Source organism: Micromys minutus (genome assembly GCF_963924665.1).
Source record: "Micromys minutus genome assembly, chromosome: 8".
Lineage (NCBI taxonomy): Eukaryota > Metazoa > Chordata > Mammalia > Rodentia > Muridae > Micromys > Micromys minutus.
In genome coordinates, this window is record NC_137977.1 from 47,279,730 (window position 1) to 47,307,243 (window position 27,514).

Here is a 27,514-nt window from a genome sequence, read left to right on the forward strand (position 1 = left end):
ATCCTACGCAAGTTTAGAAAATTGATAGCTTCTTCTGTGGTCATTCTCAAAGACTTTGTGCAATGTGGATAAGCACCCTCCTGGTGAGCTATTGTCCTGGCCCTATTTATTTATTCATTTATTCATTCATTCATTCATTTATTTATTTGTTTGTTTGTTTGTTTGTTTGTTTGTTTGACAGAGTCTCATTAGGTTGCCCAGGCTTGCCTTAAACTTGCTTGTTAGAGAAGGCAGGTCATTAATGCCTGATGCTTCAGCTTCCACCTCCCAAGTGCAGGCAGTAGAAAAGGCATGGAGCAGCAGACCTGGCTCATGATCTCCTTCTTGGTATTCATATCTCCAAAGGTATCTCTAAAGTATTAGAGCTCTTTAGAAGAATAGCCACAATAACCTAGTCATTAAAAGTAATAACTACTAAGGCAGCATCTGGGTTATGCGTTCAATTTTCCCCAATTATCTCTTTATCTTTCTCCATTTGGGTGACTGGCGGTTGGACTCAAGTCTTTCAAGCTCCACACAGCACAGTGGATCTTGTTCTCGTCAAGGCTCTCTTCTCTCTGTTTGCAATGTATTTCCTGAAGAAACGGGGTCACCTGACCACTAAAGTTCTTTACAGCCTGGGTTTTTCTGCCTGTACCTTGTGGCAGTGACTAACCTGCCCCTCTTCTTACTCTTCTGTGGCTTGACAGTTAATCTAAAAGTGCCAATGGAGCCTAGTTCATTGTGCTTTTATGCTTTGGTGTGGGGATGTGGGTAGAACCGGCCGTCGATGAACCCAGTCTGGGTACATCACTCCACTGGTGGTTTGCAAACCTAAGATAGCCTACCTAACCAGTTCTTTGCTGCTGAACCCCCTTTCCTTTGCAGGAGAGTTTTAACTGAAGATCCAGTGGTTCAATATCTTGGGGAGTTACCGGACCACTCAGCTTTTCATGTTTGTTTGTTTGTTTGTTTTGAGTAAGTTTTGGTCAGTTTCACTTGAACAGGATCACCAAGTTTAAAATCTGTTATTCTGACACTGATAATGTTTTCACCGTAACCATATGTTACGTTATAACTATATTATATATGTATGTATTTATGTATGTTATATGTACATTAAGATAATGTTGTTTTCACCTGTAGTAGCTTTCTTTTATGCTGTCCATTTGTATATCTCTTCTCCTGACTTAAAATTTTTTTCAATCACTTCATTAAACTTTTATTTTAAAAGAATCGCCTTTTGCTTTGTTCAATCTCTGTCTGCTGTGGTTTTATTTATTTATTTTTGATGGTATCTACTGTTCCCTTCTTCCTGTTTTCCTTAGGTTCTTTTTAAATTTCTAGGACTGGGTGGGTGTTTGGTTCACTAGTGTTCAAATGTCTTCTCTGTTGTGATTACTAAGGCCATACAGCTTTTTCTGAGCATCACTTAACATTTCCCAGTGTATTTTAAACATCATACCCATATCTCTCATCACTGCTAAGCATCTTCTATTTTCCACTAAGATTTTTTCCTAATGATTTCATCTTACATCTCATCTCTTCTATCTTTGGGCTACTTTCCTTCTGCCTACAGAACAGATTCCAAAATTTCATCTAATGAGGGTCTGTTGAAACAAAATTCAGTCTTTTTTCTAAAAATGTTCTTTGAGCAGTTTCAACAACATACGATTCACACAATATAAAAGTCCAACTAATTAAACATATATAACTCATCCGCATTTAGTATACTTCAGCATATTTGGTATTTTAATCACATCCAAAATACACAATAAACCCATGAAAGTCAGTGCTTGCATTCCTTCAACTTCTTTTAGCTGTAGGGAATCACTAATTTTGCTTATTCATATATATGGACCCAAACACACATTCGTGATGTGCTTCCCACATATTTCAAGGTTCATCTACATTAGAGAATGTATTTCACTCCTTTTTTATTGCTGAATAATATTCTATTGTAAAAACAGAATGTGTTTCATTTATCAGCTCCTCAGTTGATGGATATTTGATATCCCCCTTTTCAACCGCTGTAAGCAGCATTTATGTGAACGTTCACATGTCATATTTTGTGTGACATTATTTTTATTACTCTTTTTGTGTACATGTGTGTATGCATTTCTCTGTGTGGAAGATGTAGGTACCTGCATGCATCACACAGGTGTGCACATCAAAGGACAACCTTGGCTGCCAGTCCTTAGGTGCCTTCTAACTTTTGTTTGGCTTAAGGCTCTTCCACACAGCCAGGGTTGCTGGTTCATAAGCTCGTAGGAATCTGCCTGCCTGTCCCTGTTTCCCATCTCATGACTACTTGGATTAGCTTTGCGCGTTACATGGGGTTTGGGGACCCAGTCTTTTACTATTGTCAACCCTCTCTTCAGACTACTTTTGTTTTTCTTGAAATGAAAACCACCGAGGAACAGCAGTTAGAGTTCTATATAACCTTTGGGAAACTGTCTCTGAAAAGCACAAGTGTTTATATGCCCACCAACAGACAAGGGTCCTGATGTCTCTACATCCTCTGGGCTTTTCTTACATATGGGAACTTGTATGAATTGTGATTAGATTTGGTGTCTTTGAATTCTAATGATACTGAACATTTTTATGTGTTTAAGGGATGTCTGCATTTGGAGAAATGTCATTGCAGATCCTTTGCCCACTTTGATGGGTTATTGAAATTCATTACATTATAAGAATTTCTTACACAGCATGGACCCAGTATTTGGTTAATATCTGGTAAGTAAATATCTTTCTCTATTTGGGGTGTTGCCTGTTCACATTCTTAAGGTTGTATTTAGGCCAGGCTTGGGAGCACACTCCTTTATTCCTAGCTCTGGGAGGCAGAGGCAGGTGGATCTCTGTGAGTTTCAGATCAGCCTGGTCTAGACAGGGATTTGAAGCATGAAATGATTAAGCTTTAATGATGCTTTATTTATTTATTTTATATGAATACTCTATAGCTGTCTTCAGACACACCAGAAGAAGACATCTGACCCCATTACAGATGGTTGTGAGCCACCATGTGGTTGCTAAGAATTGAACCCAGGACCTCTGGAAGAGCAGTCAGTGCTCTTAACTGCTGAGCCATCTCTCCAGCTCAGCTTTGATGATGTTTAATTTGCCTACTTTCCCTTTGCCGAGTGTCTTTTTATACTATCTGAGAAGCCTGTGCTGTGCACAAGGACACAAAAATTTATTCATCTATTTTCTCTTTAAAATTTTATAGTTTAGCTCATATGTTTGCCTTTGAACCATTTTGAGTTAATTTTAATGCGTCTGTAAGAAACAATCTATTTTCTGTCTTTTTTATTTGGCCTGTGAATATTCAGTCTTCCTGGAACCACTTATAGAAAAGGCTGTTCTCTCTCTCTCTCTCTCTCTCTCTCTCTCTCTCTCTCTCTCTCTTTCATTATGTTGGCACTCTTGTGGAAAATCAACAGGCCATAAATATAAGGATTTATTTCTAGACCCTTGATTCTATTCTATTGATTGGCATGTCGATTCAAGTGCTAGCTAGCCCCACACTGCTTACAGCTTAGCTTCTGTAGCAAGTCTTTCAATTGAGAAGAGTTGGGTCCTCAATGTTATATTTCATTGCTTCCTCTTTGTAATTTGATACGGATTTTATGGGCCGATTTATGTCATATCAACATGAATATGTTGAAGCCTTGCCCTCCGTGCTGATGGTATATGGGAATGGCTGTCATACGATAATTAGGGTTAGCTTCAGATGAGGTCTTGTGGGTAGAGCCCTGTGCAGAGTGGCATTAGTTCCCTCATAAGGAGGACTCTCTCCCTGCCCTTCCCCCTTCCCTCTACCATTGTTGGATGACACTGTTGATACCAAGCATCATTATAATTCTTATGTTTTATATGTTCATTTGTATGTATTTATTAATGTAATTAGTTTTAAACAAAACTTTATTTATTTAGTGTGTGAGGGAGAGGGAGGGAGGGTTCATGTTTGGAGGTCAGTGGACAACTTGTGAGAATCGGTTCCTCTTTCCACCACTCAGGTTCCTGGGAGTAAACACAAAGACTGACAGATTTGTCTGCAAGCGCCTTTACCCACTGAGCCATCTTAGCAGCCCCTGGGATCGTTGCCTCAATTTTAACGTTGCTGGGAATTGAACACAGAACCTTGTGTATACTAGGCAAGTGTCCTACCACTGAGCTACTACCTCTCTTGCTCTCTCAAAATTATTTTCCGATTGCTCATTGCCAGTGCGTAATCCCACGAAAGGTTTTGGAATGTTGACCTTGGGTTCTGAAACATTTTATTCTCTCAGTTCTAATTATTATTTCGTAGGTCACATAGGTTTGGCTATACATGAGATCATCTTACCTGCAATGGGGATACTTTGCATCCTTTCTTCTCAACTTGTATACTTTTTATTTAATTTTCTTGCCTAACCTAATATATCATTGAACAGAAGCAGCGAGATCAGATCTTCCTGGCTTGTTCTTTCTCTTAGAGGGAAATATTCAGTCTTTCCCCAGTAAGTATAGTGTTATACTTGGGGTTGCCTTTGTTCCAGAAAAGTGCTTTTGTTGATTACATAATCCTACCTTGACAAGTTTTCCCTCCACCAGTACATGAAAGAGTATCCTACTGTTTTTCTTGGCTTGTTTGTTGCTATTAAAGTGTCAACTGTCAGTCTATTTACCATTCAGATGTAGATGATCTGTCTTTTATTTCTAGTTGCTTTTTCGATTATCTCTTTATCTTTGATGAGCTGAGGTTTCACTCTGACGTATGTAGGCTCCTTCTTTTATATTTTCCTGAAGGGCTTTATTATACAGTTATTCGATAGTATATATTCTAATCATTATTAGATAACGTGTTCTAATACGCACTCTGCTGTCTGCTCTTTCTGTTACCTCTCTCCTCTAAGGTTTGTGTGTTTGTCTCTGAGTCACTCGTCTTTATATGTTAATGCTTTGAGGTCTGGAATAGAGCTGAGTTCCTTCCAAAAGGATTATTGGCTTTTACTATTTGTCAAGTGTGAAGCTGTGTGTTCAATCTCTGACTCTGGAAAACACTTGAACTGATCTGAACCGAGTTACAGTTGAGAAGGAAGTGATCTGGCATTTCTCGCTCTCCTATTTACTAAGTCATCAATACCATTCAGGAGCAGCACCATAGGCTGAAGAAACACTGCAAAGTCGACTCCTACCCTGACCACGAGGCTGGCAAGATCCTGGCCACCAGGATCAACCTCATGGAGCAAGTTGAGATGTGGGTCTAATGGTGCAGGCACAGGCAGAAGGGTACCACTGAACATGTGCCCTATCTTATCTGGTCCAGCCTTGCACTAGTAGACCACATGCACCCATGAGCCTTCATCCTACCCTACCTGCTCAGCCTCTGCCTCTACCATTACTAGTCATTTCCTCCACCAATGCATGAAACAAGGATGGAGAACCAGGGATCTCTGTGTCCACTGGAGGAGACCTCCTCTCTGGTCACTGAGCACAGGTACTTCTACTGGGGCTGGAGGGTAGGGCCAGGGGGGAGACTTCCTGGGAACCATATCCCCTGGCTTCCTACAGTTCTGGAAGCTTTAAAAAGGCTGGGCATCAGTTGTTTTGTTTGGGGGCCTGGAATTTGAAGTTTCCTCTCCCTTCCCCCAGGCTGTTCAATAACTGTCTGTGAGATCTTTAGATACTTTTCTCATTTAGCATTTGTTTTTCGCTCCACCCCTTTCCCCGTGCACTTTCATGTTCCTCCCTGCTCTAGAGATAGCTTTTTCTTGTTTTTGTTTTTTTTTTTTTTTTTTTTTTTGGTGTGCATAGTAATTCTTTTCAACGTGCTTCGTAGGGACCTGTTGTGTTTTCATTTCTATCAATGGCATACGGATAATAAAATTATTATTTTTTATAAATTTATATAAATTTATAAATTTATTATGCTGGGCCTCACTATGTGTCTCCTATTACATCCCAGCTTTGGCAGCTCTAGCACGGTCTGTTTTTCTCCAGGATCCACTTAGACATGAGGTGAAGCTTTTATCTCCGAGGCTTTGCACTAACCATCAGGATGAAACCCGGCACTGGCTGTTCCACCACGAGCTCTCCTGATTGTTTCTGACCTCGGCAGGTCCATTCCTTCCATCTTGGCACAGCGCAGCGTGTTGCAAGAGTTGTAACAGGCATTCGTACACATTTTAGAATTTTAAATGAGGCGCCTATTGAAGGCACCGACCCTGCTTCCTTGTTGGTGAAGGAAACCCAAATCCCTGTCATTTGTTTTACTTGTAAGCATCTGACCTAGAAATATTCAGAAAAAATAATGGTCTATTTTATTCTCCTTAAAATCTCCATCAAAGGAGACTCTATAACCTCCTTGTTGTGATTGTTGATATGGCCACATTATTCCCTTTTGTGTGCTCATGTCCTTGCGATCTGAGGCTTCAGATTTCCCCACAAGAGGCAAAGTTTCTCCAGGAGCTTGAATCTGCTTTGGCGATTGGTTTGTTGTGTCAATAGCAGGACATTAGGTGTGTCCCAAGCTGGGGTGTTAAAGGTCTTAATCACTGGAGAGCATCCTCCTGTTGTGTTGGAGATCTGACACCATCACATGAGTGAGGCCAGGTCAGGAAGTGGGAAGCTATGTGCAGGCAAAATGTAGCAGCTCACATTTTCTCTAGAAAATTAATTGCAGAGACACACGGCACATCTTTATTGTTTTTATTTCCTGTCCTGTCCCAATTTCTGAGATGTAAAAATAGTTGCTCACCAAAACATCTGTAGAGTTCAACTGTACTAAAGGGTCTGCCAATTCTAAATAGAAATACAAAATTTAAACCATACAGATCAAGATCTATCCTATATGTGCCTTTATAAAACGAATTAGAGAACATGAAATACATATTGTTCAATGAAAAGCCTAGTTGAAGCACAAAGGAAAGAATTTAGGATTTTTCTTCATGGCAAGGGAAGCCAATCTCAGATACATGAGTCTGAGGTAATTATTGATAAGAAGAGATCTGGAAGCTTCCATTGACCATAAATTCAATATAAGTTAATGGTAAGAATTGGATCCTTAGGAAATCAAGTCAGTATAAATCCTATTGACAGAAACATAGTGTTGCTGTGTTCATCTGCCCTGAGAACTGTGATGCATTCTGGGAGTCATGACTAAGAATACATTGACTAGAATGGATCAAAGAGGAAACATCAAGAAATGACACAGGTGGGAGTCATTTCAGATGAAGTTCAATTAGAGGACCTGCGATATAGTTTGTCATGGAAAGCCCTGGTTACAAATACCTAAAGCTCAGTCCTAGAGAACAGTGAGAAGAAAGTACACATCAAATTTTGAGCACACAAACCTAGGATCAACAGGTGCAAGCCACAGGTTTTAGGTAAATCCACAAGCAGTCCTTCACAGGAATGTCTGCTTGTCAGTTTGGCAGTCCGGAGGCAGAGAAGGGAGGTGCAGGGGGAGAGAGCTGTTTGTCAGGACCCTGAGTGAAGTGGGCAACAGGACTCTCTTTTAGTCAACCCCTCTCCCTTGCTGCTGCTATGATTCTTTCTGTTTGGGGACTATGAACAAGGCTGAGCGTAGGCTGTAGGACACTGTGAGTCAGTGCTATGTGGGTAAAAGCTGTAGCAACCAGAACATCTGTTTGCCAACGACAAACCTTAGGAAGGTCAGGCAGATCTTTTTGTTCACCAGTCTTAAGCCTTTGAGAACTTGCATGTAGCCACAGAATGGCTGCACATCTCAAAGCCAGACTGCGTTTACCAATGATAGCTTACACTAACATTCACTCTCCAGTTGATTGATACTCAGTCTTTAAAGATGTAGAAGTTAGCTTTAAGGATTGACCTTTTCTTTTGGCCAACCCCTGTTTCTTTGAGGTGGCCAAGTTCTCTCTTAACCTCCACATCCATCCATCCATCCATCCATCCATCCATCCACCCACCCATCCACCCACCCACCCACCCACCTATCTACCCATCCACCCATCCACCCATCCATCCATCCACCCACCCATCCATCCATCCATCCATCCATCCATCCATCCATCCATCCATCCATCCATCTATCCATCCATCCATCCATCCATCCATCCATCCATCCATCCATCCACCCATTCATCCATCTATCCATCCATCCATCCATCCATCTACCCACCCACCCACCCACCCATCCATCCATCCATCCATCCATCCATCCATCCATCCATCCATCCATCCATCCATCTCTAATCTCACTAGATCTCCCCACCCCCACCCGGGGCTCCACACTGCCCCAGGGAGAATCCTCTGAAGAGAATTCTGGATTCTTTATACCCTCTCAACAACTTGTTCTTCCTGTCCCAAGGTGCATGCTGGCAGGGGACAGTCAAGCATCCAAAAAAAGGAGCAGAGAAATGGCCTCCTACCTTGACAAGTGAAGCATCTGATGTGGAAGTGGTTGTTGTGGACACGGACCACCTCCCCTTTGCAGGTGTCTCCACAGCGGTAGCACTGGATGACATTGGAGCTGCCCCGGGGATTGTAGGGACTCTGCTGGTAAGGAACTGTAAACGGAAACAAGAGATCAGTGCCTAGGAGGCTCTAATTCTTTAAAAAGTCAGTCACAAATCATTATAATCTTAACTAGAAGAATAAGAGGTAGGAAGGGGAGAAATTATCCCTCCAACAAACAGAAGTCCTCAGCACGTTATATATGCCAAGATTGGCACTGGATGGCTCTGGGAGGAGTCTATTAGCCTCCTCCCAGAAGGCAAAGATGCAGGTATCCATAAAGCCTTTCCTTGCAACCACAGAAGCAAATGGTTGAATGAAGAGAAATGAAAGAGGAAATCATGTACGGACATGTGCTGTAGAAGGTCTGGGCCAAGGTCAGATACTTGATGGGGACCCTTGGCATCATCGAAGAAGGCCCTATTGCCTGATGCTTCCCTGGATGCAGTGAAGACACTTCCATAGCCTGTAAACAAACCCACGGCACTGCCAGTCATGGACTGTTATACATAGTACAGAATGCTTAACCATAATAACAGATGGTGTTACTCATTTTGTGTTTCCTATACTATACTTTTTATTGTTACTGTACAGCTCCTTCAATTGCAGGCCAAAGCCTCATATGGGGTCATGGAACTGAGTCAGGGTGAATTGCAAAAAAAAAAAAAAAAAAAAAAAAAAAATCTGGCAACAGCCAAAGATTCCTGAAAATGCAGCAAAGTAATAATAATAGTAATAATGTGTTGTGAATCTAGGTGTTCCTGGCAGTGCTCAGCTGTGTTGAACTGTGAGATTTAATCTCGGCCTTGTCTTTGAAGATACTATGGGCACTGGCCATTGTTCATGCCACCATACCATGCAGAGCTAAAGAATATTTCTCGTAGGTAGCCTTAGTTGCCCTTGGTGACTTCAGTTTCTTTATTTCCACTCAAAGTCGGAGACACAGTTAAACACCATCTGTTCATACTCCGTTAGAAGGTCCACTCTTGTCCTGAAAATACCACTTACACATGCAGTCTTCATGGATGAGTGGATTATAAATTCTCCTGGACTCTCAGCAACCTTGAGCTACAGAGGAATCCAGAGATCACATCCTTTAGAGGTTCTTAAGCTAGTGTAGCTGAAGTCTGTTTCCTAGTATGTGAATGGTGACTTATTTGGCAATGGAATGTGAATGGAAATTGTGTGTGTGTGCCTTCCCTTAAGGAGCTGGTATCCTATCTGCATAATGTCTTTGTGAAAGATGCCCTGATAATGTCGGGATACTGGAGCCTGAATCCATAGGTAGGCACCCAACAAGAACAAGGACCAATCTTCGTTGTCATGGCACCCAAGACCTTTTGTTAGTACAACACAACCAAAACTGTCCTCTTTGATTCATCTGGAAGCTGATGTTTTCCCCCAGCTAAGTCTGGCCTTACCCACATCATCCTCAAGCCCAGCTTCACGGCCAGGAGGGTTACGGTTTCTACAGCTCACCTCGTCTCTCTTCTCTGATTACAGGCAAGAGAATAGAGCTTCTGATTCTTTCCTCCTTACAAGTGTCCTAAATCACAAGTGTGCTGGGAAGCCACGACCTGACCTGGCTGTTCAGCCCTGAAACTGGACTCTGAGCATTTTGATCGCTAGGGTGGGAGAACAAAAGATCATTAAAAAGGGGGGGGGAGGACAGTTACAGTGGCCTTGAACTCATAACTCTTTTGACTCTGCCTCTCAGCTGCTAAGATGATGGGCATCGCCAAGATGCCTGTCTCGCTTTCATAATCTCTCTCCAATACTAATTTCTTTCTTTTCTATCTTAAGGCAAAGACAGAAAAGGTAAGTCAAAGAGATGCATTTATCAGCCAGGTAAAGAAATCATTAACTCACTTGATCGAGTTCACATGGAAAAGTCTATTAACTGCCCGCAAGAGGCTGAGAAATGACTCAGTGGTTAGGAGCTCTTGCTTCACCCAGGTTAGGTTAGGCAGCTCATGTCCTCCAGAGAATCTGATATCCTCTCTGGCCTCTGTGTGCACCCATGCATGCACCCAGGTGTGTGTGTGTGTGTGTGTGTGTGTGTGTGTCCTCCTGTAACTCCAGCTGCAGAGGATCTGATATCCTCTCTGGCCTCTGTGTGCACTCATGCTTGTACTCAGATGTGTGTGTGTGTGTGTGTGTGTGTGTGTGTGTGTGTGTGTGTGTGTGTCCTGGAAATGTTGACTAGAATCATGACCACCATACTTCCATAGCTCAAAATAATTCTCTTCACCTAGAATGTTTCATGGAATGTTCTCTTTAGCCTAATCCATTTTTCAACTTTTTCTAGTTTCTGCTCAGAGCCCCCTGGAAAAATATCACACTCCCTTCTCTTTTCTGGTTTGTGAGAAAATATAAATCCCACTCATATGAGCAGCACGGTGATATACCACTGCCAAGGGAAGCAAAGCTGTGAGCCTGGAAATGAAATCAGAACAAAGAGTACAGCCGTCCCCCGGCGGGGAGCACTTGGAAGGCTCTCAGATCCCCACCAGAACCAAAGCACACGCGCCCACCTACCACTTTTATTCAAGCTGCCTTATAGTTCAAGAAGCACCATTCAAGGTCAATTTAATTTTTTTTCTAATTTAGGGAAGTAGAATTGTGGGCATAATCCTCCATCAGAATTCAGTTTGAATTTGATAGAAAGAGATAAAATTAGAGGGGGAAGATGAGGAAAATGGCCCTTTGTGGACTGAAACATTAGCACTGTCCCTCCGTCCCATCCCCCCATGAGCATGTTGCTGTGAGGACACTGTGCATGGTCAGGGCTCCAAGAGTGTGTGGTGCCTATAAGTAGTTCATTAGCACAGACGCATGCGCCCCTGCGAGACTTCTACCAGGTTGCTGATGGAAGCTGATTATAAAAGGGTGGTATTTTGTTTGTTTTTAAATTTGGTTTTTCGAAATAGGGTTTCTCTGTGTTAACAGCTCTGGCTATCCTGGAACTTGCCTTGTAGACCACACTTGGCCTGGAACATTCAGAGATCTATCTGCCCCCACCCCTCAAGTGCTGGGCTTAAAGGTGTATGTCATCAGACCCAGCTCCAAACCCTTTTTATAACCAGACAGCATCAACAAGACCTCTTGGGTCAAGGAGGTTGGCGGAGAGAGGCCACCCATGCCCCTGTCCTGATAGTTGTCTTGTTTTGAGTGAGATTTTGTATTTTGGGCTAATTAGATTAGGGAATTAACCTACCCTTATTTTTGTGTGTGTAGGTGTGTGGGGGTGGGGGACGAGGAGAGAGAGCATGTGTCCCCTCTCCACCAATCTGTAGCTCCTTCGAAGTGTTGATTTATTTGGATTTGGATTTTAGTTGTGATGCCAGCACACAGAACTTGGGACTTTCCACATGCCCAGCAAACTCCATCTTTGAACTATCCCACATCCCAAATGCTGAGATTGACAGCTGACTTTCTCCTAGCTACTCTTCCCCCGACCCCCACATTCTTTTAAACCTATAAAGTAGTGAGGTTCAGTCTCATGGTTTATCACATTTATCTTGTGAGTAAAGGTCTCTTGGATTCCAAGTTGATTTGCATACAGATTTCCAAACTACCTCATGTACAAGGACCCAGTCCTTGAGAGCACCAATCAAGAGTGGCAACAAGACTCATGGGACAGTAGCTCTGGTTGTGATATAACTTGGTATTGTCAGGTTTAAGCATTTAGACTGTGTCATATATTCTCAACATGCTTTCAGGGAGCCTTTGGCTTCTTTTAGAATTGTTTGGGTGAGAGTCATGACTGCTATCAGCCCTTAGAAAGTGCATGCTGGTGCAGCCTAGCGGTGCATGGGCTGGCAGATCGGTCTGCCTTGTCCACTTTACCAGCCATCAGCCGTATGTAGCTGCTGGACATTTGAAACGTGGTGAGCATGACTGAGAGACTGAGTTTGGTGTTGAACTTAATTTTGCTTGGCATATGCTTGCACAGAAGTCGCTGTTTGTGGTTAGTGGTTACCATATTGGGCAGTGTAAGTAAGGCAGCAACGGTTTTAAAGAGACGGCATCAGGCAGAGGAAGTGAAGTCGGGCTGAGCTCTGCTAATCCAAAAACAGCACATGTAAATTATCTCAGTTACCACCTTTGACATCAATTCTTCTCCTTTTTTTGAGATAGGGTCTCTCTAATTCAATCCTGAAGTTAGCTTAGAACTCAGAGATCCTCTTGCCTCGGTCTCCCGAATGCTGGGATTGGAGGTGTGTGCAACCTGTACAACCCCCTGGCCCAAATCATTCCTTTTATCCCCCTCCGAAGTTTTAAAATCATGAAAAATCCAATTTGTAATCAGTACCAATTATACACACACTTACGCATCCTGAATTTGATCTCAAAACAAAAGCTTCTAAGTTGTGTAAAAAAAACACTGATTTCCTTAGGCTAGAGAGATGGTTCAGTGGTTAACACTGGCTGCTCTTCCAGAGGCTGGGATTCCATTTCTAGTAACTACAAGTGGCTCACAACCATTGCTAACTTCAAGTCCACAGAATCCAAAGCCCTCTTCTGGATTCCATGGGCACTTCATACATGTGCAGTTCACACAGTACATAAACATGTACTGAGGGACACACACACATTTAAAAATCATATATATATATGTATATACTATATATACAAATAACACAATTTTCTTTTATGTCTAAAAATATTTGTAATATATATTCATGTATATACACATATATAGATAGATATATAACACTTTCTTTATCCATGAACCTGTTGATGGGCACCTAAGCTGATTCTTTAAGTTGGCTCTAGTGAGCAGTTACCTCATGAACAAGAGTATGTACTTATGTCTGTCGTATCCCTATGAGATCCCTTCAAGTACATACCAATTAGAGGTATGGCTGGATCATATGACAGCCCAAATTTTAGCTCTTCAGGAACCTGCATGCTGATTTGTATAATGGCTACACTCATTTCTGTCCCTGCCAACTGTGTGTGAGGGTCCCCACTCCAGCCTCACCAACATTTGTTTGCTTTCAATTCGTCTGACTCAGCCTCTGATTCTGCACCCACATTTCCTCCCTGGCCATCTTCCTGTGCTTCCTTGTGCCTTTCCCTGGGAGGGCTGGTGGCAACCTGGGTTTTGTTTTCCTCTTTGCTGGTGCTTAGTTTCCTGATTTTGGATAAATCCTATGATTTCTCGAGCCCCAGCTTTGTTCTTGGCCATGAAGCATCATAGTCAATATGATTTATAAAACTTATTCTAATTAACAAATGGTTTTGCCTTTGTGGTCTGCCTCTGGGCTTCTCTTTTCCCATACACTATCCTCTCTACTAAATGGTCCTACATTTAAACTAAACTCTGTTTTATGCTACCAGATTTATTAGTCTCTTTAAAAGGAGATAATAGCATAGTTTCCCCCATAAGCATTACAACTGAGAAATTATCTTCTTTCTACCCATGGGCCACCTGTGCAATCTTCTTTTCCTTCTCCCCAAGGGTCACTTGACCTTGGAGATAAAAATGTTCCCATGTTTTAATAGAGTGTCTTTAGAATAGTCTTTAAAAAGTAGAGAACCTATGCTATGCTGGAGTCTAATTAAGAGAGCAACAAAGCTGACTTGGAGACAGTCTAACAGCTTGAATAATTGGCTAGAAGTGTAATAAAAACAGCAGAGTTTCCTGTTGCAAGGCGCAACATCAAGCAGAGGACCCACTGCTTCAGCAATGAGCTGCCAATGCCCTGGGGCCCCGAGAAATGCACACCTAGGCGGGGTGCAGGGTGTAGCAGCTGCCGCTCTATGCTCCTTAGCTTGCTGACTCTATTAGAACCCAAAGCACCCTGAGTGTGTTCTAAAGTGTTAGCTAAGTACCAAGGAGACCCAAGTGTGGATCCTGGCACTCTGTAGGTAATGAAGTGGCTTTGTGATAGGTCACAGGAATGGATCTGGCAACTCACAATGGGATGCCCAGTTCACTTCAGAGTTGAAACTCTCCTGTTGGCATGATCTAGCTTCCTAAGGTGAGACCATAGAGATGCTAGTCTTTGCACTGGAAGAGGAAAAGCATGGTACATCTATTTGCTGGCATTGGGGTGGGGTAGGCCTTGGATTATATATAGCCTTGTAACTTGATGGGTGTCTGACTGAGTAAGTTGCAAAACTGAGCCCTCAATTTCCTATCTTTAGAGTGGGAATACCTTGGCACAGTTTAAGTAACTTAAATTGTGCGCAGGAGATTCTTTGACAAATAACTTAGGTTCAAAAGCAATGACTAATTTCAAAGGCCTTCAGAAGTTCTGTATCTTTACCTTCAACTCATTATAAAAAGTTTTCCAACATTACCCCTACCTGCTAGCCATTGAACCCGGCTCTAGCTCAGACAGTTCTCAAACCCACTGCTGGACAAATCCAGCAAAGGTTCCTTTTTTTCCTACTTGGTAGCTATTAAAATAAAGCTGCCGATTACAGACCACTTGTCCTCTTGAACAAACTCTTCCTTCTCGGAAGCTCTCTAAGGCTTACTGTAGGCTGCAGAGGAATGTCTGCATTGGGCCCTTCCTGCTGTGCGAATGAGATTAGATCTGCCTGTGACATTATCCCTATGTGTTCCAACACATCTGCTGTTTCCAGGGGGAGAGTTTGGGTGTTTGTAGTGTGTACTTGTCTAGAATAAGTGAGTGGCTGCTTTTGGTAACCTGGAAAGGTTACGTTTCTGACATGCCAATAATGTTCATTGAACAGAAAGGGACTGGGAGGTCACTCATGTGTGCTGGCCTGGGTGACAAATGCTGCTAAAGTCTTGTCTAGCCGTTTACTCGTACTGCCAAGCCTGCAGTATGTGTTCATTTCACCAGACTACCTTTTCCTTCTCAGAACTGGATCGGGAAGCCACTGAACAAATGAATAAGTCAAGGCCTAGGGGAGAGGGGCTTGTTGAAGTTGCACAAACCACAGAGACTTGCCTCTGAGCACAAACACGTCTGCTGGACCAGAGTAGGCAAACCAGAGATCAGCTGGGCTGACACGGAGCCCAGATCATAGAAAGATGGTCAGAGAGCTTACAAAGGTGAAGTTATACTAAAGCTAGCAGACGTGGTGAGCTCTAGGTGGTCAGGGTTAGTTTACAAGATTTAGAAGCCCAGGTGAAGCAAGAGGAATGAGCGCAGAGGTAAAGTTTGCAAGGGCAATAGGTAAGATTCAGACATACTCTCTGTCTGGGAGTGTGCTCAACAAGCTGCTGTGTCCTCCCAGGGAGGTTCCTTCATTCAAGGGAGAACGCCACTCTCCTTATGAGGCCCAGGGAACGGAGGCCCCTTCTTTAAAGTCACACAGTTAATGAGGGCAGAGTCCAAGCCTGAAGCCAGCCAATCTGACACCAAGACCCCTGCTCTGACCACACGAGGCGTCTGCTGCCAGATGCTTTTCTGGAAGAGCAGTGGTGCCGGACAGTTAAAGGAGCATCTACCATCCTCTGGCAGCGGCCATTTGTGTTCCAAAAAGTCATTTAGAATAGATCTAGAGACAATGATCGGAGAATTCTGGGGTATGGAGTAGGACTCGTGTAATTTAACACCCTTAACAAAGGATGGAGAAACTATGACCAGACCAGCCCTGAGCGGTTTCCCTGGCACTTGGCAGGTATACACACTGGTCCTCAAGAGATGCCAACTCTGGAGGTGCTGGCAGCTGTAGCAAGATGGAGCTCTGAGTCTCCTCAGTTCCCCAGGTCTCTCCACAGATGGACCTGGTCTGGCCATGGTTTCCCATGCCAGCAGGTTGAGAGCACAGGCTGACACACACTGACCACCCTCTGCAGCCGCACTGCCAGGCTTAGCAGCACGATTCACTGCCATGGCTGTCTTCTTCCAGGGAGTGCTTTCGGTACATATGTCAGAGCGGTGAGCTCTTGGCCAGACACGCTGCCCCTGTCTGACAGCCACTGCCACCAGACAGGAGGACATGAAACTGACCTGAAATGGGCTTCATGGCAGTGAGCATCATGAACAAGGAGGGGACCCAAGTAGCTGCCACACAGCAGGGACACGTTGGTTCCTAATAATTCCCCTTGGTTCTACTTGAATTAGGCCTATCTTTCTCTCTAAATATATATCTGTTTCTCTTTTGTGATAAGTGGAAACCCTGTTTGAGTCACTTCACCCCTTCCTGTCTCCCCTCCCACCCTGTCTGCTGTTGGCTGTGCCTGTGTCCATGGGCTTTATCCAGAAGTCTGGCACTGGCCTCTTCCATAGGACTCAGTTTTTTTTTTTTTTAACAACTTTATTTTACAAAACAAAGATAAATGTACAGATTTTAAGCAATTTTTTTGCATAAAATTATACAATACATTTTTGTCAGTACTTTTTTTCAGATTTTAAAATAATTTTTACATAAAACTGTATGAATATATTTTTTAGTCAGTACTTGATATTTTTAAAGGTTTGATAGTATGCATTGAAAACTTAATAGTTACAATGAGCATAAAGTACATGTAAAACAAAATGTAACATGGAAATAGTCAAAGTTTTCTTGTTGTATAAAGATTTTTTTGTTTTGTTTTATTTTGAGGACTCAGTTTAAATGTGCCTTTTCCTTTCTTGCTCAGAGAGCCTCCTCCCTGTCCCTAGGCAGAGGAATAATCCTGTTAGCTGTGGTGGGATAGGAGCCCTTTCTTCCTTAATTTATGCTTTGTGCAGAACATCTGAATTTTCAGTTAGCACCCCCCACCCCATGTTCTTCTGAAGGCACAGGCCTTGGAAATTCTAAAATTAGGAAACTACTTTCTGTAGGCCCTGCTTTCTGCCTTGCCCTTCCTGACCCAAAGGCCTTGTTCACTGAATGGGGGGAATTCACCGAATAAAAAGTTTCCTTGGTGCTCCAAAAATATTGTCTTGCTTATGGGAGTCTCCTAACCCACTATGCAAAGCTGTGTAAGAGTAGCTGAGAAAAGGCAAGGATGACAGATTGGAGAAGGGAGACTCTACCAGGTCTCCGCTAGTCTTGGGAATTTTTTCCATTTTGGAGTGGACTCCCATCGATCAACACCAGTTCCCCTAACCCTCATCACCTTCACAGATGCCCAGTCAGTAACGTGTGGAAGGCTGGAAAGTGGATAAAAGTGGCTAACATTAGTTGTGCAATTACCATGTGTCAAAGCCGGGCTAAATGCTTCATGGTCTTCACATCATCTAATTCTGGAAACAATTCCATAAGACAGGGGTTCCAAGTCCCAGAGGGGATGATTGTCACTACCCAGATAAAGGCTGGAGCTAAGTGTGCCAGGCATCCGTTCACCCAGGAGAAGCCTACTCTTCTCTTCCGTCCTCTCTCTTTGCTGGGGTGTTCTCAGCAGTATCTCCTGTCCAGAGCACGCCGAAAAGAAAGACGACTGCTCTTCTCTCTGCTGTGTCTCCAGGGCCTGCCTGGGCATTGCCAACAGGAGAGCATGGTTGTCTTACTTTAGCCTGGCAGCCCCTTTCCAGGATTTTATCACAGCTTATCTGAGAAACTGGGTTTTATCTGGGGCCCTGGGAACCATGTTGGAAAATGGAGGTGCTCAGGAAGTTGGCAATTATCCTTGTGCTCTGAGTGACTCAGTCCCCTGGTCTCTGCGCCAGAGGCTTCAGCAGTTATACAATATTTGCTTCCTGAGACCCTGGTAGGCCATCAAGTTCCCATACACTGCAGAGAAGTCCTGGGGATATCAGCTAGCAAACAGTACTGGGACTCAACGGTTTTCTCATCAGAGTGGAGGGGCTCTGGAAAACATCTAATTTTCTAGGAATACCCAGAGGTTTCTAAGCTTGCTCCCCAGCCCCTCCCCCCCAAAGAATGCTAATATAGTCTATCCTGGTTGTTATTAAGGGAATTTCCTTGGTCCAGCTGTTGTATGGCTTGGACATTTGTCCCACACATGCTTTATTTGGGTGGCCTAGTATTTGTGTTTAAAGATCACTATGGTTTCCCCCTCTTCCTTTTTCCTTAGCCACAGTCAACTTGTCTCTGAAACTGTAGGCACTCAGCAGCTCTGGGTTGAGATCCTAGAGGACCTAGGCAGATGGATTGAGAGCCATGGCAGCCAAAGTAGATCTCTGTTCGCCCCAATCTGATCTCCAGGGAACCTCTGCCACACTCTGTCCATCTCTTGTCTTTATGTATACAACCTTGAGCCTCAAAGAGGAAATCACCCACGGTCCTCATCACGGTGGCTATATCAGAGCTGAGAGGAACACTGGGTTCCAGGACAAGGACATTTCATCAGAGGGGAGGGTACAAGTCATGGGATTATGGAAACGATTTAAGCATTCTCAGCTCTGAGACAGTCAGGGTTTCTTGAGGCTCTCTTTGGTGTATAAGGTCCTGGTCCAATTGCCCAGAGTCCTGAAGAGCTCCCTTAAGACTTTCATGATATTCAGTAGAAGCTAATCTCTCCACCCCACAGAGCCTGACCTAGCTGTAGGCCTCCTCTCCCCCAGGTTCTGAGGGTACTAACCATCTTTCCAACTCCTCTTCCAGCCTCTCCTTTGTTATCCCCTCCCATCCCTTTCCTCCATCATTCTTCTCCCTGACCTTTGCTGCAGACAACTTTTCAGGAAGTCTTAGCATTTCCCTTTCCCTTTCCGGGCTCTAGTTTTTACCCTGTGAAATTAATAGCTGGATCGCTCAGCTTTCTTTCAGATTTTGTATAATTTAACATAGAGCAAGGACAGGTTGCGACGCACTGTGCCTTCAGGGATAGGTGATGGCATGAAAAAACAGAACCAAGAAACCCAAACTGAAGAGATTAGCTACCCGAACGTGTGTGTGGGGAACCTTACCAGTCCCCAGGAACTACAGTCATGAAAAAAAAACACTTGCCAATCCCAAAGAGAACCTGTCTGTGTAAACTAGGTTCTGCCTGCGGGTCATTATTTTGGGTCTTTGCATCTGTATAGGCAGATGACCACAAAGTCACTTTCAATTACTATCTGAGACAAGACATATGCTGTCCACATGCCTGAAGACCTAGAGGGACAGCATATCTCTGGCTGGAAAAGGAAGCACCACCAGAAACTTGTTTACTCTCCAGGTTTCATCATTTACTCAGGGTCAGGCAGTGGTTTCCAAACACGAGTTTTGGGCCATGACCGACTGGACGAATTTTCTTTTGCACAAGGGCTATCAATCTGTGAAATGAGGTATCACCATGGAAACCTACCATACACAATACATGCTCTTATTCTTCTAGGTTCACATACCATTACTTTTTTCCATTTTCTGTAAAATGCTGTCTGCTACCAAGTGAATTGATGTTCGAGATCTGCTAATGGGTTGTAGAAAGGCTGTCAGAGGCAGAAAGAGAGACAAAGATGATGTGCTGTCTGCTGTGGTAGGTAGCCGTTGGTCATGTGGCTATTTAAGTTAAGGTTTATTAAGACTCAAGGATGAGTTCTGACTGTATTGTGTGGTCAACAGTATACAGAGTCCTATGCTGCTCTCCTGGATGAGACAGAGGCAGGGTAGTTTCCCCATTCTGGATTGTTCTATTTGACATCTGGTTTAGATCTAGCTTCATAATTTTTGCCAATAAAGAATCTAAAATCCAAGGTCCTTCAAAGAAGGTTGTAAGAAGCAGGCGTATAGAATCAGAACTAACTGAAGCCTCAAGGATGCCTACCAGGAGCTAGGAGTAACTGACAGGAGGAGCAGGCCTTAATGATTTATCCTCACTAAAACAGCCATAGCTCCAAGTCTGAAGCGTATGTTTTGCATGCAATGTAGTGGACCCAAACCTTAACTTTCACAGGTAAACAGAGGTCAGTTTCCATTTTCTCCTGGGGAAACAGAGAGAGAGAGAGAGAGAGAGAGAGAGAGAGAGAGAGAGACAGAGAGAGAGAGAGAGAGAGACAAAGAGAGAGAGAGAGAGAGAGAGAGAGAGAGAGAGAGAGAGAGAGAGAGAGAGAGAGAGAGAGAGAGAGGGCTACAGATCCTGTCAGACCAGGGTCCAGGGTCCAGTCATCTCTAGGGTTAGTCTTTATAGTCTGTGAGTGTGAGCAAGGGGGGAATGAAATCACAGTATTTACTCTTGAGAATTTTTGAAAGAATCATGGAGCAGTATGCCATGACAACAAAAGCCTGTCATAGCAATGATAATGAAGATATTACTACTAGAAGCTAAACATCAGAGAACTGTAAAGTTGAGCCCAGTTTTTACCCCAAAGGAAGTTCCAGACTACAGTAAGGTATATTATGATAGTGGTGGTGATGTGGTCATGATGGTGGTGGATGGTGATAATAATGATGGTGATGATGGTGATATTGATTATGGCGGTGGTAATGATTTTCTCTCTAGTGTTTCACCTAGTACTTGGTATGATACTCACTTTGTATTTGTCTGAATGAGTATTTGTATTTGAATGATTGAATAAAACACATCTCTCAGTAGCTATCCTCTAAGGTAGGACATTATATCTATGTGGCGTGATAGGATTATTGATTGTGTCTAACTGTGAAGGGAAGGAGAAGGAGAAATGGTATTAAAAACTTAACTAGTGTGTGTGTGTGTGTGTGTGTGTGTGTGTGTGTGTGTACCAAGGCATCACAGAGAGCATAGGAAGGCCAGAGGACAATCTTGTGGAACTGTTACTTTACTTCTCCTTCACATGGCTGCTGAAGGATTGAACTCAGGTTGTCAGGCTTGCAGGGCAAGTGCCTTTACCTGCTGAGGCATCTTGCTCAGAAAGAGATGGCATTTTTATAGTTATTAATAAGTTCCTGGTCATTGATTTGTGGGTCCTAAAAGTTAAGACACAATAAGCAGCAAATAAAAAGAAGAAAAAAGTCAAAAGGCAGCAGAAGAAAGATATAGAAAACTTTTAGATATCATTTACAAGGTAAAAAAAATGGGTTTTTAACACACTAACGAACACCCCTCCCCCCCATTTTCTGAGAAAGAGTTTCTCTGTGTAGCCATGGCTGTTCTGGAAGTTACTCTGTAGTCCAAGCTGGCCTTGAACTCAGAAATCCCCCTGCCTCTGCCTCCCGAGTGGTCGGATTAATGGTGTGTACTATTGCTGCTGCCCCCACCAGACTCCAAACCCATATTTAAATCTGGGAAACAAATGATCATCTCAAATTTCAAATTTACTTTTTACAATATGGAGGGGCAAGGAGGACATGTTTAACCTCTGTGTGTATGAGCAAGGGGCTCTCAATGGTGGCTTAGACTGTGTAGAATGCCCTGCAAAGAGCTTTTTTTCCCCCATCCATAAATGCAGTGGGCATCTGTTGTTTTTGCCTCATTAGCATCTGTTCTCAGCTTCTTCTGGCAATGGGATCTCTATTGCCTATGAGAAAGCATTCCACAAAAACTGGGGAGGACTGACACTGTCCAGGACATAGTAGCCCATCCAGAGGATGCTAATTCCTCTTTACGATGATGACAGGCACAGGGCGTAATCCTCCTGAAGTTTTATTTCTGCAGGAGCTCTTGGGGTAAGCACTTGCTTCACTGAGCCAGCAGGGGATTTGATTTTGAGGGATCTGATGTCTTCTGGGGATGGTCGCCACTCGGAGAGAACTGAGTGTGAACAGATTCCTGAGTTCCCTGTTTGAGTCTGTGGATCCTCATCAGAGAAGAGGAGCATCAGTTGAGCAAATGCCTTCATGAGATCCAGCTGTAAAGCATTTTCTTAATTACCGATCAATTAGGGACAGCCCAGTCCACTATGGGTAGGACTATCATTGGACTGGTGGTCCTGGGTTCTATAAGAAAGCAGGCTGAGAAAGCCAAAAAAAAAAAAAAAAAAAAAAACCACAAGCCAGGAGACAGCACCCTTATGTGGACTCCACATCAGCTCCTGTCTCCAGGTTCCTCCTGTCTCGCTTTTAGTTCCTGTCCTGACTTCCTTTGGTGATGAACAGCAATGTGGAGGTGTAAGCTGAATAAACCCTTTCCCTCCCCAAATTGCTCTTTGGTCATGGTGTTTTGTCACAGCAATGGAAACCCTGACTAAGAAAGACACTATCCTCCTCTGCCTTTATAGAATGACGTGAGTTTGAGTTGAGGTTTTAGCTCTTGGAGATAGCTAAACTAACAGTTTTCCATCTAAACTATAATTTGACACCAATTTAAACTGAACAGGTATTTTAGAGCCACTTCATGCTAGAATACATGTATGTAACAAGACACATGGCTTAACTGAGGACATGGGAGTGATCCAAGTAGACCTGACTCCTGCCTGTCATGATGCTGTCTCTAGTATGAGGAAGGATGGAGATAGTGCTGAAAGAGATGAAGGAGACCCAGTGGCTGCCTTCTCAGCAGCCATCAATCCCTTTTGCTTCCTGAGATTCCTTCTTAGTGGACCCTCCTCAGAGCAGCCATGACTTTCAGAGAAGGTAGTAACCTTTTCCAACTTGGGTGACTCTCCTGACTGGTGAATATTGATCCTAGTCATCTTCTTCCTTTGCTAATGGGCTGATTTAAGCAAAGACATGTGATGTGATATTAGCCAATGAGACACCAGAGAAATCTTCTAGAGGTTGGGTGGCTAGAACTGGGTGCCAGGAACCTCAATTCAGTGGATATTGTTATCCACATGCAGTGGAGGAGCTGTGTGCTCATGTTGAATTACAAGCCACTTCAGACAAAGCCATCTGGGGGCTTGATGGCACAGATGTATACTCCAATGAATCTACCCCGGCCCTCTTTTTGCTTTCTGTAAGATACAACAAACATGCCTAAATTGTTAAGGTCAGTCTAGCTATTGTTACGGGCCCAGCATCTGTTGCTGCACACAGATGACTGTGATCTGGGAGTAGCTAAACAGTTGGGAAAAGTTTATTGGAAGAGCTCCAGATAGAAACAGAAGATCTGGGAGAGATACTGGGGTCCCAGAGCATAGGTGACACTGGAAAGGAATCAAAACGCATTCCTCCAAGGCACTTTTCACTGTAAGGTGATACAAAGCGGTCAGCTGACTACCTGCTACAGGATTTCCTGGGCTAAGGATTGTTAAACTATAGGTGATAGGGCTCCACCTCAGACATTGCATGATGAACAACCTCTTCTGGACATCTCTTTGCTCACCCAAGGATAAGAACCCTGGGGTTAGTGACTGGGAAGAAAAGCTAAGCACTCCTCAGTGCTAAGGCAAGAACACAAACAGCATTATCAGACAGTGTGCCAGTCTCCTCCTGGGTATTACAAAGTATATTTCTGTAGTGTGTTTGCCAACTTTCATGAATGTTTGAAAAAAATCAACTGGCATTGAAATGCTGTCCCACTACTGCTAGATTAAACACACTTCATTCTCTCAGCCACGACAGATGGTCTTTCTTCTCTAAAGTTATCATTTCTTTTTTTTTTTTTTTTGCTTTAAATTATTTTCATTAACTCATTAAAAACTACATATATTGTATTTTGAGCATAATCCAACACCTCCAAGATCCATCTCTTTATTCTCTACCTACCCAGATTTATTTCCTCCTTAAAACAAAGTCCACTGAGTTCAGTGTGTATTATCCAGACACCCGTGGATGTGTGGCTGCTGGAGTGTGTTTGACCTACATCCTTGAAGAAAACTGACTCTCCTTCTCCCAGCAGACATAAATTACCCACTGATCCTCAGCTAGGGGTGAAACTTCATGCCTGCCTCCTCTCCCTTCTCTGGTTTAAGCTTTTGTATGTCTTGTACCTGCTGATACAACTGCTGTGAGTTTGCACGTGTAACTGCCCTCTTGTGTCTGATAAAAAACAGTATGATAAAACAATGTTTCCCTACATTCATCCACTGATTCCAGCTCTTACACTCTTTCCGTTGTCTCTTCTGCAATGTTCCTTGAGCCTTGGAAGAAGGGAAGTATGATATGGATATAGATACATATGGATATGGATAAGTATATGGACATAGATTATATAGAGATAGATATAGATATAGATAGATATAGATATATGATATAGACATAGATATAGATGAAGATGTTGATACAGATGCTTTATTTAGGTCTGAGAACCTTACAGTCTCTTATTCTTTGTATCTTGACCAATTTGTGGGTCTCTGTGTTAATCTCCATCTACTGCTAAAGGAAACTTCTCTGACAAGGCTTAGGAGATACACTAAGAACCTGTGTCCAGACAGGTCATAGGTCTAAAGGGAGAACCTACAGCTATTGCTTTGACTTCTAATGACGTATCCTTATACTTACTGTCATTTCTTTTAGGAAAAGTATTTTGGGTGACCAGTTATAGCAAAGATGAACAGCCCAGATGGCTATGCTGGGAGAGAGAAGGGCAAAGGTGTGTCTCCTCACTGCCATGCACTATAAGCTTTGGACCTTGAGGTCTCATAGCTTGTGTTGGAGTCATTTATGCAAACTAAAGCCATCCCTTGCCACTTTCTATTCTACCGCATTGTCTATCCACTGTCAAACTGCATACAGATAGACAGATCTCCAGGTCAGCCTCTTTCCATTGCTGCCGGCTCCATTTCACTGCAAGTATCACTCGCCAGAGTGCCCTCCCTACCATCACCCTCTTCTAGATCACTGGTTCTCAGCCAAGAACAACTCCCTGCCAGAGTTGTTCGGCAATGCCCGGACACGTGTTTGATAATCAAAACTGTGGTGTGTGCAAGTATGTTACTGACACCTAGAACTAGTAATTATCCAACAATGCCTACAGCAATTCCTCCTTTACATCTCGACCCAGAATTATCTGGTCTAAGATGTATGTCAACATTAAGAAATGCTGTTTTGGATAGAACTCCTCCACTCCACAATTCTCAGGGCAAACTCGCTGAGCAGTGTAAATTCTGTCATTGGTTCTCAGGGTCCTAGGCACTGTCTCTTGACGGTATCCTCAGCAGGTACTCATATAAGTATTTATTTGATCTCTGTCTCCCCCAAAGACTCCAAGCTTAATAAAGGCAGAGGGCATTTTTGAGCTTAGCTCAAATGTAGTCTTAATGCTAAGCATGATATCCGGCATATGGTGACAAACAATAAAGATTTTTAAAAAATTAAAACAAACCTACTTCATACACAACCATGTGCAAACTTGAAACACAATGATTAGCAGAGCTTCTGTCTATGGGAAAGTGATATCCTTGTTGAGGGCACCTGAAAGGCCATGCCATATACTGGAAGAGCAGTTCTGCAGACTTGGGAAAGTGTTGTCAGAATCCTACAATCTCAACAGTTCTGTTTCTTATGAATACTAAAGAGCTTTTGTCCATATCAGTCATATCTACAAAATACCACATGAGCAACCGTACCAGAGGAACAAAACAAACAAACAGAAACAAACACACAAATGCACAGATTCCATGAGCTTTGCCTCCGGAAACCTCTGCTGTTTAGACATGAGCCAGTGAGGAGAAGAATAACCTAAGGTCTGTATGCAATTCACGTTGCTTTCCTGGACTCCCCAGAGGGTCTCAGACTCTCAGGGATCCTGGAACATCTTCAAAACTGTTGTACTACAAGAGTTGCCTCAATGTTAGAAGGATGAAATCCCACAAAGAAATCATGGCAAGCTATTTGGAAATGCCCTATCTAACCTAATCCATAAAAGCTAGATTGCATTGGAATACCACCCCAAACCCATATTTTGTGGGCCTACTACCTAATTCCATAGCACAAAGCCTACACCTGCCTGTCTTTGTGAACAGTTTTGTGGGATACAGTTATTTTAGTCAGACCGTTCATTGTTTATGACAAGTACTGCCTAAAACACTTAAGAGAAGGAAGGGCTTGGTTGGGACTTACGGTTTCATTGTTTGGGTCCATGGATCACTCAGTCCATTGCTATGTGAGCTTGTAGTAAGACAGACATGACGGTGGCAGAAACTTGTGGTAGAGGAGACTGACTACCTCATGCCAGGGAGTAACAGGTGCCAGGCTCCCCAGTCTTATCTGTTGGCTGGTGGGGCCCACATTCAGGGTGCATCTTTTCACTCTTAACTAACTTCTCTGGAAATCTTCTCACAGACACACCCAAAGGTATGTTTTTATTAATGTAGGCTTCTCTAAGCCCAATAAAGCTGACCTCGAGATTAAGTACTACAAGAACCATCTCTGCTCACTGACACATGGTTTATGGTGGGTCTCACATTACAGTAGCAGCAGAGACCATGTGACCTGCAAAGCCCAAGGTTTTATCATACAGTTAGTTATAGAAAAGGTATGCTAATTCTTGTTTGGGATGTGAAAGTTAGAAGGGTGGAGTGGTACACACCGTTAGTGTCAGCTTTTGAGAGGCAGAGGCAGACAGATCTCTATGAGTATAAGGTCAGTCTGGTCTATGTAGGGGGTTCCAGGATAGCCAGAGCTACACAGAGAGGCCATGTCTCAAAAAATAAAATAAAATATAAAATAAAAAGAGACTGTGAAAGTGAATATTTCAGACAACATTAAACTTGATGTCAAGAACTTTAAAAATACACCCCACTTAAATCAAGTTGGAGGTTCATGACTAAGGAAGGAAGGTGGGAACAAATCCCATCAGGTGGGGGTAAAATGAGCACCATTTTGAGGACTTTGTCCCTAACTCTCCAATATTCAAAAGAATCATGGTAAGTCACCTACTCATTTTTGGTATGCTAAATGGTTGGTGATATAGAGAAAACTATCCCTAAGTTAGAGATACCCACATGGGTGGCCGGTCTCCCAGGGTAGTGTGTGTCCTACTTGTGGTTGAGGCTGTGAGGTTATAAAGTTTACAGAGTGAGAAACCAGATCTTTGGGTATCAGATGCATGATCACATCATGTCAAGATGCATGATTACATCATGTCAAGACACATAAACTTAATGCTAAAAGAGACACCTGAGTGATGTGGTTGGGACAAGATAAAGGGACCAGCAGGTTGTCCCAAAGGCTTGCCCCTAATCAGTTTCAACTGATTCCTGCCCCATAGGGACTCAGGTTCTGTGAAACTGGAAACTTGGATTTTAAAGTAAAACCCCCAGGTTTTTATATTTTGGCTCAAACACCGGAACAAACAAAAATAAAAAAAGAATCTCATACGAGCCAAGTAAAACACGTTTATGGATTTCTTTTTTCACTCAGACTATGAGGATGAGATAAACTCTAGTCTTCTGGCCAGCTT

The 27,514-nt window shown here is 43.1% G+C and overlaps 1 protein-coding gene across 1 annotated transcript in view; it reads right to left on the reverse strand.

The window, feature by feature from the left end:
- ABLIM3 (actin binding LIM protein family member 3) overlaps window positions 1–27,514 on the reverse strand; it is a 110,913-nt gene that overhangs the window by 61,479 nt on the left and 21,920 nt on the right. The window contains exon 2 of the mRNA XM_080920439.1: window positions 8,373–8,510. Within this exon, the coding sequence (XP_080776565.1) occupies window positions 8,373–8,510 (138 nt within the window). The remainder of the gene's footprint in view (window positions 1–8,372; window positions 8,511–27,514) is intronic.